The following is an 18,885-nucleotide window of genomic DNA, read 5'->3' on the forward strand; positions in this document are numbered from 1 at the left end:
TATAAATGTTTTCAAAAAATTGCAACACAGATATTCCTATATAATCAAAATTTTCCTAAATATATTTTTAATGAGATTTTTAAAGAATTGTATTATTTCGAATAACATTGAAAGGGAATAATTTTATCGCTAGGGCTTCTTTTAATGAGGCCTTCGCTTATTCAAATTTAATCGCGATTGTTATGTACGAAATGTAGTACGCGTATCAAATCTATTGCGATTAATTATGTTGCAAGTATAAAATTAATCTAGAAACAGCGACGTATATGGATTACGAGTCCTAGAAAATTACGGGTATCAAAAAATCGTATTAGCGAAACAACGCGTGATTTTAATGTAATCGAGATTTAACGATTAGATAGAAAAAAATAATACGTACCATTGGTACCACGCGACACTGTACAACTATAGTTGTTCTAATTACACATATAAATGTGCATTATCACACATCGCACATTGAAATTCATGATAAAGCCAAAAAATTGCTCACTGTAATTTGTCGCTAACAACTGCTATTTTATTTCCCTATAAATTGATAGGCGTACCTTACAAACACATATTACCGTAAGCGAGGACAGGAACAACCATTCTTTCCTTGGCGTTAAAATAATTAGTTTATTCTTTATGACGAAAATTATAACGGAACAATGCGAGATTTTCGGTACTTATCATAGGATAGTTTGCATCTATAGGGAGAATATCGTTTTAAAATTGCTTGATTTGTATGTACATAAAAAGATATTGTAACAATTGTAGATAAACAACAGTTATTAAGAGGAAAGAGTGAAACTTATAATTAAATAAAGTAAATCTCTAACATGTGTCAGAGTATCAAATGTTCCGAAATCTCTTTCTCACCGTGATGCAAACTTGCCTAATTTTACGATATATATGAAACTCAAGTGCTTGCAGTTATGCAAATATTATATCATTCAATATAGACTTCTTCCTGCGATTTCTGTAACAGGAAATCGTAAGAAGTATTATTGCTACGAAAAATTCTTGTTGAGATGTTCTCAAACATATAAATTCGCGTAAAAGTGAATTTTAATTCAGACGAAATGTGACACGCATATTACATGAAAAGTTTCCACCTCCTTGAACTCGAATAATTGAATATGAACAGTATTTTGAAGATAACGCAGCAAACGTACTTGAACGTGGTATGATCCGCCGCTTTCACAATTGAAATTAATTATAATAATAGTTATAAGTTTGGATAGATTTATCAAGCGACAAAGATAAAAAGTAAAATTAATAAACTTTATTGTTTACTTTTAGTCAATTTTAATAGTAAAATACACGTAGAAATCTTCGATTAACTTTACGAAACAAAACTTTTCTCTGTTGTCTTATACTTTTATTATTGCCATTATCATATAGATGTATATGTATATATATATATATATTTAAAGAATTAATAATTTAAATTGGCAAAGATCAAAATATTAAAATATACAATTGAATGTCATGCGACACATTTTTTATGCAAATACATGTCGTTTTAAGTTAATATTTCTTCAACTCTTTCAAACTTTATTATTTTAAAATTGGATAAGAACTCAATTTTAAAAATCAAAGTAATAAATAGGTTTACGAGCACAAGTAAGGTCTTAATGCTAGATTATAAAAACGACATCAAGGTTTAGTACATTATACGTTTTGTTTAATCGGTCCATTCTCAATGTTAATAAGTTAAAATTTAAAATTCGATCGGTATGTATATAATAAGTTATTGCTATGATAAAATCCAATGTAAAAATATGCGCTCGCAATGGTTAACATGAGTGAACATCTCTAATTTTTTACATTGGATCTTATTATAGCAATAACTTATTATGTACAAACGAATTTTAAGTTTTAATTTATTAACATTGAGAATGATTAAAGTCGAAATGTACGTATATTGCAAGAAACTTTGTTATCGTTTTTATAATCTAGAATCCTTGCTTACGCTCGTAGCCTTGTTTATAATTTTTATTCTCATAATTTTAGTTGAAAGGAGAGAAAAATTAGAAAAACTACTTTAATTTTTGCATGGAAAAAAAAAAGTTTTATAAAACGTTTGGATTATTTTTAAATACCACAAATGTGCATAAAATATGCAAATCCAAGCTTAATTCAAGCTTTTGGTAAATAAATTAAAAAACTTGTTTGAGTTCTTTTCACTTATAACTGTTTTTCATCATATTACTTTGTAAAAATTAGATGAGAGCGGCGGCAGACAATGCAATTTTTGTACAAATTGAACAATTTAAGCGAATGACCGAATAAGAAAAAAAGAGAGAAAGTGAAAGAAGGAGTAAGATACATTAACGTGACTTGCGCCTTTAAAACCAACAACTCAGCTTAATATGCGCGGGGCTGTATAAGCTGTAATAAAAAATCTTGTAATAAAAAGAATATAATAATAATGATAATGTTAGTGATAACAATAAATGATAACGATAAATGATAATATTACTATTACTGTTAATAATAACAATAATAATATTAAAACGTATTAGTCACGAAACTTTTCGCCTGTGTACGAAATGTTGAAATCTCCTTTCTACGACGTTGATATATGATTAAGTCGACTTCCGATCGCGAATCGAACTGTTCCCATTTAAGGAGTAGTTGTGGCGGACAGAGAGAGAGAGAGAGAGAGAGAGAGAATATATATGAGTCAACTAAAGGAAGGTTGATAAGCTTATAGGATATCGTAGAGTACAGATGTACATACAGGGTGAAGAAAATAAAATTTGGCAGTGATAAGAAATTTTTCGAACGTCTCATTTATCGATCGTCAAGCAAAAAGAACAAAAGATCGAAAGTAGATAAAAAAATATTGATATTATTAAAACGTTATTTTCAATCAATAATTAAATCTCAAAATTTAGTGATAAATCTCGTTTCATTGAGCCAAATACTTCTATTGTGAGATGTGGAAATTAACCCGTTATACCCAAACGTAAATTTTTCTTCAGTTATATATGAAAATCCTTAAGTAAAGTATTCTTGTATTTCTGGTATACGGGCTATAACGGGTTAAGCCTTGTGCAAGTTTCATAGCACTTTTAGTCTATTTCACTCGACTATTACTTACTCGAACGTTTTAAGGACTTTACCTAAGGACTTGCCGATAGAGATAATTACGATTGCTCATGAATTATGCCTGTCGTTTAAGTGTCAAGACAATCCCCCAATGACTCCAAGCGGCTGACGACGAAAACTATATACTTCTTGATATATATAATACTACCTCTAATTAACACGAGAATATCGACGGCATTATCTATCCGTCGGGTGTAACTTTTATCGTAAGGTCTATTATACTATAGCATGCCAAAGTCTTCCGCCATTAGTCGCCTAGTATAGCTGACGAGTTTTCTCAGTTGCAAAGTTTTCGCGAGATCGTCATTGTAAAGAACGTCGAGTACTCGCGTGAACTGATCCCGTTTGCACCAATATCGCTCAAGGGAATATAATCAAGGCTTTGATGAAAATCGTTGCAACTGTTCGCGGCTGTTCAGCGTTAGTAGTTCGCTGTGATGTAAGTAGTTGAAGCTCTAGCGACAAACTGTACACTCGTAGATCTAGCACTGAAACTAGCTGCACGATGGAAAGTGAAAGGCGAAATGGGACGAGATTGGAACTTACTCGTTCAAGTAATTATCCCTTCGAGGAATAATGGATCGTATAATTTTACTTCCAATCAAATGCACGTACCTGCGTTCGTGCGTTTTACATGAACCTGCAGAAATTATGATCGAGTAGTTGAGGATTTAACAAAATGAGAATTTGATCGAATAAAAGACTCGCAAGAGAGGCTTAAAAGTCAACGTAAAATTATTGATTCACTAACGATTATGTGTTCAATACATCTTACGATTTTACTCCATCCGACAACAATGATTGGATCTACTGTAAGCAATGCGTTTTCTTGAACGCGTGCGGAGTTTCAATTTTTGCTGACTTTTAGAGACAGTGTGGATTTTTCATAATAAATTATTCACACGCACACTTTCGATGGAGAGACATTTGGAGAAGTGAGACTAGCAAGAATGATTATTACTAATCTTTGTTATAGTCAAGATCGAAGCGCCGAAATTATAAAAAAATAAAAGTAATTACGCTTCTCTCACTTTTTAAATAGAATGTCTGACTTTGAAGAAGGACTGGTTCGGATCGGTGGAGACGTTCGGAAGATCGACGATCACTTGCCCGTTCTTATTAGACCGCTCTTCATACGTACATGTATATAGCACATATACATGTATTATATGTATATTATACATACGCGACAGAAGTTTAATTATATCGACGACATGTAGCGTGTAAATCGTTGCTCGCGCTCAGCCTCGTTGTTAAATTAAGCGAAACGAGATATCGTCCGCAGAGGATACTGCTGCTCGTTACACAAATCGTGTCGTTCTGCTTATCGATTACATTAAATTTTTACAGTACATTTTTACGCATAAAGAGGAGTAATTTAACAGGAAGAAACTCAATAATTGCCTTATAAAAAGGATATGTTATTTAAAAATGTTATCACATTATAAAAAAATGTTATATACAAGGTCGTTGCATATATAATTTCTGTCGTATTACTATTAATAACATAACTTTGTTAAAAATGAATAAAATTTAAATTTAAAGAAAGGGTTTTTAAGTTTAAAATCTCTGCTTTCGAAGAATTACTATGCGTTTTTAATTTATATAAATTTGATAATTTTTATAGATATAATTTGATAACTTTTTATAGAAAACTATATGAGAGGAGAGGATAAAATGAAAAATCTTTTTTACTTTGTGAACTTGTCATGAGTTAAAAAAAATTGACGAAAATTTTTTTAACATGAAAGTTTAAAATTTTCCGTAGAAAATCATTTTTTAAAATTGTTTTTAAGATTTTTGGTTACTGAGTTATCGCGGATCATTTAAGTAAAAGGATCATTTTACTTTGATTGCTCATAACTTTTTTAAAATTACTATACTGCAATTTAAAAAAACAGATTCTTAAAGCTCTAAAACTTTACCGAATGATATTTATAAATAAATGTCTTTGTAAAGTTCTGGTGGTTCAAATTTTACCTAAAAATACGACGAAATTATACAACAACCTAATAAATCCCACGAAAATGATATATGGTATTCTCAGTAAACAGTAATTATATATTAGTTGAAATTTCTCATTCAACAATATAATGTAGAATAACATACGTATTATATATTACAATTACATTGCTGATTAGGAAATTATAACTAACAGTTATGCTACTATAACTTGGTGTTTGCTGGGTTGCAAGTGTTTTGGATCGAATAAAACACAATAGTAGACAAATAGTCGAATACAAAGGGCCCTCTTTCGATATTCTTCCGATTGGAAAGCCCACGCATCCAGTCTCGAGTTAAATCGCTCTTGATGGAACAATTGTATGGAGATATAGGATGTTTTTGCTATAAAACACTGCACCATCGTATTCACGTTTTTCAATAGCTTGTGGAACCATCACGGCGGAACAGCAGAAGCAAAACGACACTTTTCGTGCTATCGTACGCAGTGACGCGGATTTCGAGTGTCACGTTATCGTCATCAAATCGTTTTGCCGGCGTGGCTCCGGGCAAGGTTTGCGTGTAAATTCCACTGTGCCATTGTTTGTAAAGCATTACAATGATCAATCACCCGGGTTGACCGGTCGATTAACGCGAACAGGCGAAAGCGAGAAAACCAAGTAGAAATGGAGTAATTAAGGTATGCTCGTGTGCGTATCTCTTTTTACAACGGTGGCGAATTAATTAATTAGATTAACTGATTAGGTGAAGCGTAAGTTCAAGTGCCAAATTTTTAGCTAATCCTTAAAACGTAAACGAGCGCGCTGTGAAGCAAACGTGTACGTGATAGGGCTGAATAGGAATGTAATTAACGTGATGGAGATCAACGGCGCGGCAGTAACACGTAGAATTGATTACGAATTAATTCGTTACGAGGATCGAGGAGAATCTGCGAAATAACTCCGCAAATTATTCGAATTGTTGTAGATATTAGAAAAAGATTTTGTCGAATTATTTCGCTGTTAATTTATTAAATCGTGTTCTGAAAAGTATAACAAATATTCTTTATCTCTTTGCCGATAAGTTTCTCGAAATAAAGAAAAGGATACGACATATAAAAAGATAAATAATTTAACAATGTCCGACAAATATACATATAATATTATATACAACATCGACAAAGAGCAACATAAAATATACTATGTATAGATAACGTTAAAGGTATATAAACTAAAATACAATTTTTCTTTAACAAGTTTAATTCTTTTTAATTGCCTTATGCTCTTAGATGTTGAATTAATATGCTATTAATATGCAGATTTACTGCGTAAAATCGTGAACAAGAAAGGAAACAAAATTTTGAGTTCGAGTTGAGAGAATATTACATTTTACATTAAAATTGAACGGATAAATGTGATGGAGAAAAAAAATATATATATAAATATGTAATATGTGTAAAGAAGGAAAATATATATACGTTATATATAAAAGAGGACAGATATAAGAGAAAACGCGTCACAGCCAACTGAATTTAAAAATGAATTTTTATAAAAGCAAAAGTGCACACGCAGTTATTTCCGGCAGACAGTACTCGTTTCCTTCCTTTTTGAATCCTCGCTCAGCTAACTCACCACGCGCGATTTCACAGGAAACTGCGTTGTCCTATCAAAAAAAGAAAAAAATGATTTTTTAAAAATGACAAAGGAAGCGAGATTTCGCGTTAGGTGGTTAGCAAAATAGCGGATTAAAATATAATTTCTAAATTACCGCAAAAAATAAATAATGATAAACAAATAAATAAATAAAGGCAAAACTATTAAGCACATGTACCACTAAACATAAACTATATATACTTAAACTATTGAATGCTAAAGTCATATTCGTAATAATGAATAAAAGAAAACGGTTAATAATAACGATTAACTGAATATTAAAGCTAGCCTGTAATCAATAGCGACGTAGTTATACTCTGACAGTAATTATAGGGGTGATTCAAAGGTAGTCTATTAGTAGTTAGGGACGAACTTTATCGAGATCACTTTCTCTCTAAACTAACAATGGAAAAAAAAAAGATAAAGTTATAACTTAATTATCTCTCGATGCTAACCTATTGAATTTAAAGGACATTAAAAGCCGCGCTGATGCAATTTCAGAGAAACCGATGTAGAGCGCGATCTAACTTTCTTCATTACCTACCTATATCTTTATTCCTTATGTACTTTTAAAAAGAACGAAACCGCCTCGTATTGTCTACCGTTACACCAGTCGCATTAAGATCGACATTTTAAGGTGCGCGTTATCGATCGCCATCGAGAATGCGAGGAGAGAAGAGCGAGAATAAACAAAGAAATGTTACTATTTCCATAGACCATGGTGGGACGATGCAATTGAACTGAACTCACCCGATCTCACTTGACTTTTAATTATGCCTCCGATAACAGCCTGGTCTGATAATAGTAAATCTATACCGGAGGAGATATAAGAGAGCGTAAATAAAAATTTGTTATATTTCTACGCTGGGCTCCTTTTCGAGGCAACGTTGATCGATATGAGAATCCCTGTTAACTGGTGAGCACTGTAATCGCCGCATTGTAATATTATTAACATTATTACGTTATTATGAAATTGTTGAAATAAATGAAATGAAATTAAACGTTTTCCATTTTCCCCTCTTTTCTTTCGGCTATGCATGAGCATTTAATTTGTTGTAATGGATTCTTATCAGTTATTTGAGAGAGAAATGTTATTTTTCAATGCTTCGTTTATGCAGAGTTGCAATTCAGAACATTAATGCTGCAAAGTGCAATCGTGATATCAGTCAAAACATAAACGTGAAAATATAAAATTTCATGACTTTTATTGATGCATTATTTTATTATAAAAAGAACTACTTAATTTTTATATTAAATTTTTCATTTACCTACCGGCATACAGTAATGCACGAATATATAATCACTATGTTATTTATCATGCATAATAAAGTACAAACTTTTCGATTCAACAATTTTTGGTTTTTGTTTTATGCGCAAAGTGAACTATAATACATATTCGCTGACAGGATCGTCTTCCTTTTCGCAACAGATAAGACACATATACACGACCCAGCCAGAAATAATAATGGAATTAACGTTGATTCAATGAATTTGATTCAACATCGAAATTATCAAATTGACGTCGACTCGACGTCGATTTAATATCAAAATTATCAAATTGACGTTAAATCGACGTCGATTCCATTATCATTTCTAGCTGAGAAGCTGAACTGTATGATCTCGTTTATTGTTATTGTTTGTGTTAAATCGCACCAAATAAATTACACGAAATTTATGACATGAGAGGGATGGAACAAAACGGAATATGCCAGTGTGCTTGGTTTCTAAATTTTAATTATTGTATTTCTTTCCAGGAAGACACGACATGCGCTATCAATAATTAACGGTATTATATAACGACAAAACATTGTCAATAAATCTGGATATACATAAACTTTTTTTTAACAAACTACATTGCAACGTGAACGTGTTTTAAAATTGGTAAATAAATGTTCTTAATCAATTTATAAAAGATGAGAACAAATTCTACATATTAAATTTTTCTTTTAAAAACATTATATTATAAATCTGTATTTCACGCATCTAAATTTGCTAAGATTAACGCAAATAATTATAAAGAGGAAACTTTCCATCCTAGGATTCTGCGGCTTCTTATTCTGTCGTTATCAAGCATTTTCAAGTAAGTCTAAAATTATTTTACGATTTGCTTCAATAAACATAACGATCGATTTATGTAATAACATATTTAAATGCGTTTGAAGAAACTGTTGCACAATAACTGTAACATTAACATTAACATTATTAAATAGGATAATTGCTAAGTATGCTGCTTATTACATTAAAAAATTCTGCGAAGCTAATTAATTAACAATATTGACAAAATTTAATAAATTACCATAACATTTGACGAATTATAAAACTGCATAAAATTATAAAGAAATTTAAAAAATAATATTTTTGGTTGTTTTTCACTGCTCGCAACAAAATCCTCGATATCCAACAGTCGACTGTAATTTTTTTCCGAACTGAAATTTTTTTCCGTTTTTTGTTAAAGAAGACTTGACTGTCTAACAGTCTCTCACTATACAATATAGTATATGGTAAGCATGGCTATAATGTTCTATTAATACACGGTGTTCTTATGACGAAAAATCATGCTTCCTAATACGCGCATTATTAATTATTAACGCAATATACAGCGCTTATATTCTCATCCCGCATTTAATTAAGCATGGTCATTTGTTTTTAATTTAATTATTTTTTCTCATCAAAACACAATTTTGAAAAAATTATGTCTATCTATACAAATACTTTCCACAAGTAACAGTAAATCGATAATATAAAATTTAACTTGCGTCTTCGGAAAGTGAGAGATATTTATTAATTCAGTTAGAAAAAAAATTAACAGTAAAAAGTACTTATCGAAAAGAAAATAATATTTTAATCACATATTTAATCACATATTTTAAACAATGCATTAAATAACATTTAGTTCTGTTTACGCATTAGGTATTTTTGTTTAAATGCAAGATATGAAAGCATGATCTATTTTCTAGGAAGGCCAAAAACAGGTCAAGATACAATTTTTATTTGCAGCCATTAAAAATGCAATTAATTTTCTTGTCAGAGAGAAAGATTTGTGTTTACTTCGAAAATTATTGTTAAGGATACCTTGAACTGTATTGGCCTTCCGAGTCTCCTGGAGATATCGATACGAGCATATTCTTCGTAATTAATTTAATTTATAACGTCTCATGCTCATGTAAAATTCGTACTACAAGTTCGTTCGTATATCTGACAAGCTTGTCAAGACCGTCGCAGTTCTATCGACATTTATAATCAATGCCACGACGAGTATCAAACGCGAAATCGACAAAATTACGACGTGACGACTTGCATAATTATTATCAAAATTATTTCAAATTTATATCTAAAACATCGCGATTGACTCTGCGTGACCATCCGCGTATGGATGCGTAAAGAACGTTTCGATCTTATCTTATGCGGAGACATATAATCTTTGATATCGAGAATTTGATCGATTTGGTTGAAGCTGATCATTAAAATTATGATCGAGAGATTAAATACAGGACTATTTTTCTTCCACACGTTTAACACTAACGTATATAGACGTCAAACGCGCATATTTGGCGTATAGTGTTACTTAAACATAAAATAGGGAAACTATACTAAATGTATTATAATAAATGGTGATAAAATTATAATTCTAGAAAAATACGCGATGATTTTACATTATTTTTAATGTTAAACGTGAATTCCTGTAACTCTGCGTTATTTTATACGATAAATAATATTTTCTTTTTATATACTTTCCTAACTTATTGTTAGATTATTGGATTATTTGTATTCTAATTAAGAGATATCGATAAGTTGACTAAACGGGTTTGTGCGTACCATCATTATATTAATATTACAGTAATTTTGCCAAAATGCTATTAACTAATTCCGTATTTTTCTAGATAAGATATATAATGCTACACAAGCGGATTTCATCGTTTAACATTAATTGTATTATGAGATAATTACACGTTTAAAGAAGCAATCATGATATTTCTAATAATACTCACAATTACCATATAAAATATTATTAATAGCAAAATAATACATTTTACGTCAGAAATAAATACTTTTTAATAAAAATTTATCTAGTTCGTAATTAATAAAATGCTTTATAATATGTAATGTAATCTGAGCAATCTTTTCAAACTTTAAACAAGTTTCTGATTTAAAAAATTTCCTGAATAATTAAAGAGAAGTGCCTTTGCAGCTAATAAAATATCAGCTTATACAAATTATAAAGTTGGCAAGTAATCTGTTACAATATGATTTCTCGTGTTTAAAAATTTAAAAAATATCTATTTTTTTTTTGATAAAATGAAGAATGAGAACCATTCGATAATCGTTTCATAAATCCTTTGTCTAAGCGTGTCGCAATGGAGCTACCGGAAGTTAATGACATCGGGGAAGACAATAATCGCAGAGGCAGCCATGATTAACACTAATGGAATTATTATATACTAACGTATGCCATTTCGATCGCTCAAGTTTCGTCATTGGGAGAGCTTATAAATTGGATTTTACAATCTTACAGTTACACAAAACCAAAAATATGCGCATAATGGCAGAAGATTGTATCGAGACTTTCGTCAAACAAATTTGTACTTCGCAGGGAATTTCATAAAAATCTGTAGGTATAAAAAATAATTGCCTGTTAAACAGCCGCTTGAGTTGTAAGCGTTTCACGCTTACAATTGAAATGACAAAATTATTCACTTGGCGTTATGAAGTCGATTTCGAAGAAGTCGACGAAAGAGACGAAATGAGAACGGTCGCGTAACAATGGCTATTATTTGTGATTGCGCTTCGTTAGGGCAAATCGGATTATTTTCCGCGATAAATTTCTATTATACGATCCTGGTCCACATACTCGAAAATATGAGGTGCGTCCATTAGGATCCCGATGGTACCCGCGGTCGTCACTATAAAGAAGACATAAAGTTGCAGTCGATCGATCACCATTGCGACGTATTTCCAATCCTCCCTTGTCTGAAAGAAAGTATTTAGGAAAATGATTATATATTGTTTGAGAATGTATTATTATTTACGCAAAAGATCCTTACCTGTATATACAAGTCCTCATTCCTAAGATGCTCCGCTATGAACTCCACAGCCTCGGTAGCTTTGCTGGCTTCAGGACTGAGCAACACTGAATCCGAACTTTCGGATCCTCTTCTATCGCCCATGCCTTCCCCTGCTCCAGCACCGCTAGAACTGCTCGTGGTGTGATGAACCTTACGATTAATCTTGCAATTTGGATGGTGCAGATCGGATAGCTCCATCACCTCCATCTTCGATTTTGCCAGAGAGGCTGGCAGATGCTTCGGCACCTCGGTCGGACTTCCCGAGTATGTGGAAGCTGGCAGTGTTACGTTTGGTATCTCCATCATCCATCTGATTAAATAACATCCGTTTATTCCACGTAATCGTCATTCAATGGACACAAATTAAAATGCTTTGTCTTTACAATGCTTCGGCAGCATATTTAATTGAAATTTATATTACATATATATATATATTTGTTAAAAGAATAATATGTAGTATAATTAATATATAATATATATATAATCTTTAGAATCAATTAAATTTATGTCAATTTATTGATATTTATTTTATATTTTGGTTTTGAATCAAATATATATTGTAAAATCTTTTATTATTGTATGAATTACAATTATTTACTTAAACTGGAAATTCACATAAAAGTATTATAGATAATTAAGACCTATCTTAATTAATTATGGCTTTTTTAATTCATTTGTGTTATTCTCTATCTAATTAATAATATCTCTGAAAAAGAAATTCATACCTCAATCGCGTTTTCTTCGGTCGTTTCATCAACAATACTATTGGCAGAATTTTAAGGAAGATCTTGCGTATGAGTTGAGGCATCCTGTGGGTCCTTGGCCCACGGAAATTCCAATTGATGATGATCACAGTCACGAGAATACTGACAGTATTCATGATGAAAGTGAAGAGCAGATATTTGGCTATCAATGGTAGCACCAACGAGGTCGGCGGTAAAATTTTGCTGACTAACAGGAGAAACACAACCAATGATAGAAGAATGCTAATGCCCAGAGTGACTTTCTCACCAGCCTCCGCCGGAAGATAGAAAACGAGCACACAGAGGAAAGAGATCAGAACTGTCGGCAGTATCAAGTTTACCGTGTAGAAGAGGGTCTTTCTGCAAGAGTAATACAAATGTTTAAATTTTAAACTAAGTTGTGTTTTATTATTATGTATAAAATATGTTTTATTATTATCTAGTTAAAGTCTTTTATTATAACTGTAAAATACTAATTACAGAAGCTATAGTAATTCCATTCAAAATTGACGAAGATTGAGAGTAAAATACGCACCTGCGGATAATAATGTAGAAAGTGATGTCCGTTTCTGTGGGAAAATCGCCCTTATAAACATTGAGATATGCCGGCACACTGATGATATCCCATGTGCCGCTCTTCCAATAGTCGGATAGGTCGACGAAGTTCTTATCATTGTAGAGCGCGAGAGAGACCTGGTCACCGTTGAAGGTCCATGAACCGAATTTCATAATGCACGTTTGCTGATCAAAAGGGAAATATGTTACATCAATCGTGCATGAGCTCTGATAAATTGCTGGCGGCACCCAGAGCACTTCGCCGTTCGGATATATCAGCACATTACTCTTGTAACGAACTTCATAGTTACCGTCAGCGCTGTAAACAAAGAAAATATAATTTTTATAGATATATAATTATTAAAAATATAAATATAAATTTATATGAAATTACTAAATAATTAAATACTAATTAAAAGATAAGAAAAATTTTGATTGTTAATCGCTGATACATCTTTAACTTAAAAATTGAAAAATGAACAATTGATTTATATTCATTTGCAGTCAATTAATTTGAAATAATTATAAACTTTTAAAATAATCTATTTCAAATATTTTTTAATATTAAAGTACTAAATATATATCTGAATTATTTAAAAAATTGATATACATATACATAAACATATAACGTAAGCAATTAAATTATATATACACACAGAAAGAACGATTCCGAAAAATTTAGTCAAACATAAGTCTAAAAATAATTTTGTTGGACTATTAAAATAATTGTGTAAAACGTTTAAACTGATTGTGCTAGAATATCAAAACTTTTCGCAATATTGCTCTTCGTGCTTAAATTTTTTACACAAATAATTTTCATAATGTTTTCGATAAAATTATTTTTAGATCCTCATTTACTTAAATGTTTATAAATTTTAATACAATCGTTTTTTCTGTACATGATTAATCTATTTTTTAAATTTGATAAAGTATAGGTAAGTAACTGTCTTCATATTCATACTTATTGAATAAAACTATATCTGGTTTCCACACTTTGTCGGGTGGTAATCTGAGGACACCGATACCGCCGTAATCTGCTTCATCCCATTGTAATTGATAGTCCATCCATACAAATCTCAACCATACATTCGATTTCATAATCTGATTCTTTTCGTTCTGAAAAATTTAAAGAACGTTAATAACTAAACAATTTCTTTCACATTTAGTTATATAATTTGAACGTATAATTTTATCTGATAAATTCGCGCAAAAATGAAACAAAACAAGAAAATCTCACCACATTAATCAATTGCACGAAGGCGAGGCCAAACCTCACGTGCACTTTCTCCGTCATATTTTGCACTGGTCGGATGAGCTTATTGTATCCTCTGAACAAGTCTCGTACCAATCTCTCTTCATCTTCGGAGCACAAACCTGCAAATAAGATGATTAACACGATTAACAGAAATGTCCGATCGGTGGAATCCTGAACCGCGTGAGATAAATCGCGCAAATTAAAAATTTTCACGCCGCTTCGTCACGCACTCCACTTTTCTCGCCCTATCTGTGATGTCAAAAAATATTAGTTTACAGCTACATCCGAGCACTGCACTTTTTCTACGGCGTACGAGTTTTTTGAGCTTTATCTTGTCGCTCCGGAAACGGGCCTTACCAACGCACAGAATCGCCGAGATCAGAAACAGCCGCACGAGACGTAGGCAAAAATACATTTTGGGCGGGTTCGTTGTGGGGTTGGTTGTGGTCCCACCCGAACGCTCGAACGCGCCGCGAGCACAGCCGCCACCACCGCCGCCGTACCTCCACTGCCACCACCACGGATCAATATAGAAGCGCAGACGCTGGCGAATAATTGCATTTCCTTCCTTGCAACTCGACAGACCGAACCCACCCTTGTCGAGTAGTTGAGATCCTCGTCATTTTATATTTTCACAATCTTCGAAGATCCATCGTTAAAGACGTCATTGGAATTGTCATACGATCATTCAACGCAAAGGGATGTTGTCAAGGGGAAGGAACACCACCGGGCGTAGCGAGATTTTCAACGCGTCAGAGTGAACTGAGCTACCCTTGAGGGGTTGGCAACTAGGGGATGGTTGGCCGTTCTTGCAACGAATGCGCTGCTTTACCGAGGGATTCTGGACAAGTCGTGGAGAGTAGAGTTTCATAGAGAGGAATTGATAAATCTAACATTGATTTTTGGACTCTGCTAATAAAATTTGTATAGAAAACTCTATCTACCTCAAAGAAATGTAATTAAGAGAGTTAAAAATATTACCAATTTTACAAAATAATTTATATTTATTTGAAAAAAAATATAGAAAGTTGAATAAATAAATCAACTATAAACCGTCTATAATATATTTCATAATTACTTTAATAATATAATTATTATAAATAACATATACTAATATATAATTCCGTATTAATTGCAAAATGTGCGCCAACAAAAATGTACTCAGACAGTACATATATTATTGATGTAATTTGTGCATAATTACTACATTAATGCGTTAATTAATATGTGTAATAATTTATATGTTTTTCACACACACATTATAAAATCTAACTTTGTATGAAATAATTTTAAAATAGTTATGTGCATAGAGCTTCTACAACATCATTTTTAGAATAATTATTAAAATGTTTTACATTTTATACTGCGTATAAACTATAAACCTTCGATTATGTACTTTGGAACTTGTTTGGAGGAAGCTCTGCTGAAGCTGCAATTATGGATTATCTCATTTTCTAACTTTTCAGTGACATACGTGTATGTATAGGCACGTTACAGCGAAACAGCAATATTATGCACAAGTTCAAAATTGTTTAGAAAATATGCGCCTGTTTTCTCGAGAAAGTTTCTTTACGCATTATTCCTCATTATTATGCGAAAGTGAATGCACCACGTAATATCCATCATATAATGAACATGTATAATTATGTATTATCGTGAAATATAATATTATCAGTGTTTTCCATAAGAAATTTAGAGGTCTCGAGCCGCGGCTTTTGCTGAGTTTTCCAAATTGAATTTTAAATTTATCGTCATTTACATTTCTATTAGCTCGTTACCCATGCATTACCTTTTCATAGAACGCGATAATCGGATGGAACCTGACGCAGAGGCCACCCAGTAGTGATTTTATAATCTCAAAGAGATTTTGCGTAAACCTTTTTAAAATGATCTACCAATGTTTCACCGAGTTTATGAAAAAATTGTATACGTCCTTTAAATTTATTATTTAATTATAACGTATTTTTTATAATTTGCTGTACTTTTAACCTATGTCACCTTTGTGACAACGAACATGTTGCAAATTACAATTAATCTTAATCCATTACCTTTCCCCTGGTAATTATGCACTGCTTAGAATTAGGTAAATATCTTTGCGAGTCATGATAGTACTGGCTAGCCAGCAACAATATGTCTGCTAAGTTTGACCATTAGGATGTAACAACATACTGCGGTAAACGCTGCTATTGGAACACCATTGGCAAGAACATACGAAACAGAATCGGGTACAACATTACTGCGTACAGTGAGTTGGTACTTTGAAGACATTGCTGTTGTTGATGTAGTTAATATTGACGGATATTGGCTTGAATCAATAGTAAGGAGAGATAAGTATCGTTTCTCTCAAGATCCTAACACAGCGTATTATAACACGCTACAGTGGAATAATTTCTTGAATATTAGTTAGTCATGGGATATTGTTTCGGTACTGCCTCTCAGTCAACTCAGGTTGGTCACTACTGAGTCCACATTGGATTAGTTTGACAATATAACCGGCAGTTTCTCGATTATAGATTTTTATGGCACAGAGGTATCATAAAATGCACCATATCGAGTGCATATCGGCAACTGCAGACTGGTTTAACGGCGTCGTACGAATCACGTCAGGAGCAATCAACGGCGGCTCAGTTGACCAGAAACAATAACTCCGGAAACTCCAAATAGACGAATCAGGTAATAACGGTACGCTCAGTAAAATAACGGCGAGCGAAATCCGTGGTGTATCGCACCTCGCACAGGAAACAAAGCCGTCGTTCGTCTGCATGCATTGGGAATGGGTCGCATGCATGCGCGCTGGTCCACCGCAAAGCTACATCCGCGCATGTGACTGTGCATGTATGCATCGGTACGCGTTATTGTTTGATCAAGCGACGCCGACGACCGCGTGCAACTGCATCGAAGTAGACCATGTATGACGAAACACACAACTTGGTCCGCGCTCACTGTGCAATGAAACTGCACGCAGCGTTCACTTTTTTAGGAAAATATTTGCAGTCGCGGGCACGGTTCGCTTTCTCTGCCTCGTGCATGCGTTCATCGCGCGGAGAACTCTTCAAAGACTAGCAATTAGCTGTCAAAGTGTGAAGTAAAACAAATTTCAAAACTCGGTATAGCTCGATATGAATCATTTGTTTTATTTTGTTTAACTGAGTATATTGTCAACGCTCTGTCGATAGGATTTATTTTGTTCAACGCGAGTAACATTCCAGAAAAGCAAAAAGAAACAAAATAAAAGTGAAAATAACGAATGTAAATTTAAATATGTAACCTATATACATATATCATAACTCGTTAAAAACAATCAGTTATACATATATCTTTTACGACTGACAATAGCTTAGAAAAATAATGCACTATTGATACTATTACAAATGTCTATTATTCGAAGAAAAGGTGATAATTTCATCTTCTATGTATAATTTCTCATTTTTTACACATGAGTATCCTGTTGGATAACTCTGGTACGCAGCGAGGATATTCACCGCAGAAGTAAAAAAAATAGAAGGAATGGGGATAATTTTCCGGGGATAACTACTCTATTACATGCCTTTATATTAGTATTATGTCATATTAGTAGGATGATTTCAGGTTTTTATTGTTAGTATTAATGACATTATTGTGAGTTGTAACGATTTGTTACTGTAATAAGTAGCGTCATCATAAATTATAATTTACATAAAACGATTATTGTAGGATGTGTAAAAGTGGTTATTTCATGATACATAAGTGTAGAGGAATAGTAAAGCATGTCGTATAGCAAAATACAAGTATGCTTTGCTCTTGCATTTTTTATTTAGTTTATTGTCTTGTATATCCCACTTATTTAAGATATACGGCATTTTTAGAGGGCGGAATTTATGTCCAAAGCATACAAAGTGCGCAGATTGGATTCAGTGCACTAAATGTAATAAACGTATTACATAAAATATGTATCTCATGTCATAACACTTGTAATATATGTAGGAAGATTGTAATTATTATTTATTACTTCATACATATTTTATCATTCTTATCCTTTAATAAAACATATATTTTATAAGTTATTGTGTCATTCTACGTGTCATTGTGTCATACGTTCTATTGTGTCATTCTCTTAGTTATAAGAATTTGTAAACTTTTCGTGAGCTGTATGTACCTCCCCGTTAAAAGTAGCCGCATAACCCACCCCTATGGGATATATGGCAAAAATGCAAGGGTTCAAAAAGTTCTTTCTTTATTATAATATAAAAAGTATAAGTATTTTGGATTTCTAATATTTTTTTTGCAGTAATAGAGAGTACAAAGTTCTTACACTAATATAGTTCGTTTACCTTAAACATAATAAATAATATTTAATAAATGTTTGTTAGATGTGGTATATATATTGAAGTTACTCTATTAGCACATATCGGCTTATTAAAAAGGTCGCACTAGTCGTGATAACAATTGTTTCGCAATTTTAATACTTATCTAGAAACAACTTAAAAATCTTATGCAAAAGATAGCGTTGTTTATAGAATTTTAAGTGAGATCAATATATTACTACTTTTTCCTCTAATTATACATTTAAGATTTAAACAAAATTAAAAATATTTATTGTT

The 18,885-nt window shown here is 32.3% G+C and overlaps 1 protein-coding gene across 2 annotated transcripts; it reads right to left on the reverse strand.

The window, feature by feature from the left end:
* Positions 1 to 10,916: 10,916 nt before the first annotated feature.
* nAChRbeta1 (nicotinic acetylcholine receptor beta1) lies at positions 10,917 to 14,866 on the reverse strand. Of its 2 annotated transcripts, none has more exons than XM_018551291.1 (7): positions 14,809 to 14,866; positions 14,288 to 14,424; positions 14,012 to 14,166; positions 13,031 to 13,369; positions 12,478 to 12,855; positions 11,732 to 12,062; positions 10,917 to 11,657 (listed from the first exon to the last, which is right to left on the reverse strand). In XM_018551291.1, the coding sequence occupies exons 1-7, from the start codon at positions 14,864 to 14,866 to the stop codon at positions 11,493 to 11,495; spliced, it is 1,563 nt and encodes a 520-aa protein (XP_018406793.1). In that variant the 3' UTR covers positions 10,917 to 11,492. The 2 variants fall into 2 exon arrangements, with proteins under 2 accessions (XP_018406793.1, XP_018406792.1); XM_018551290.1 differs by lacking the exon at positions 14,809 to 14,866 and adding an exon at positions 14,663 to 14,720.
* Between the last annotated feature and the right edge of the window lie 4,019 nt (positions 14,867 to 18,885).

The sequence above is a fragment of the Cyphomyrmex costatus genome, unplaced genomic scaffold (genome assembly GCF_001594065.2).
Source record: "Cyphomyrmex costatus isolate MS0001 unplaced genomic scaffold, Ccosl1.0 scaffold137, whole genome shotgun sequence".
NCBI lineage: Eukaryota > Metazoa > Arthropoda > Insecta > Hymenoptera > Formicidae > Cyphomyrmex > Cyphomyrmex costatus.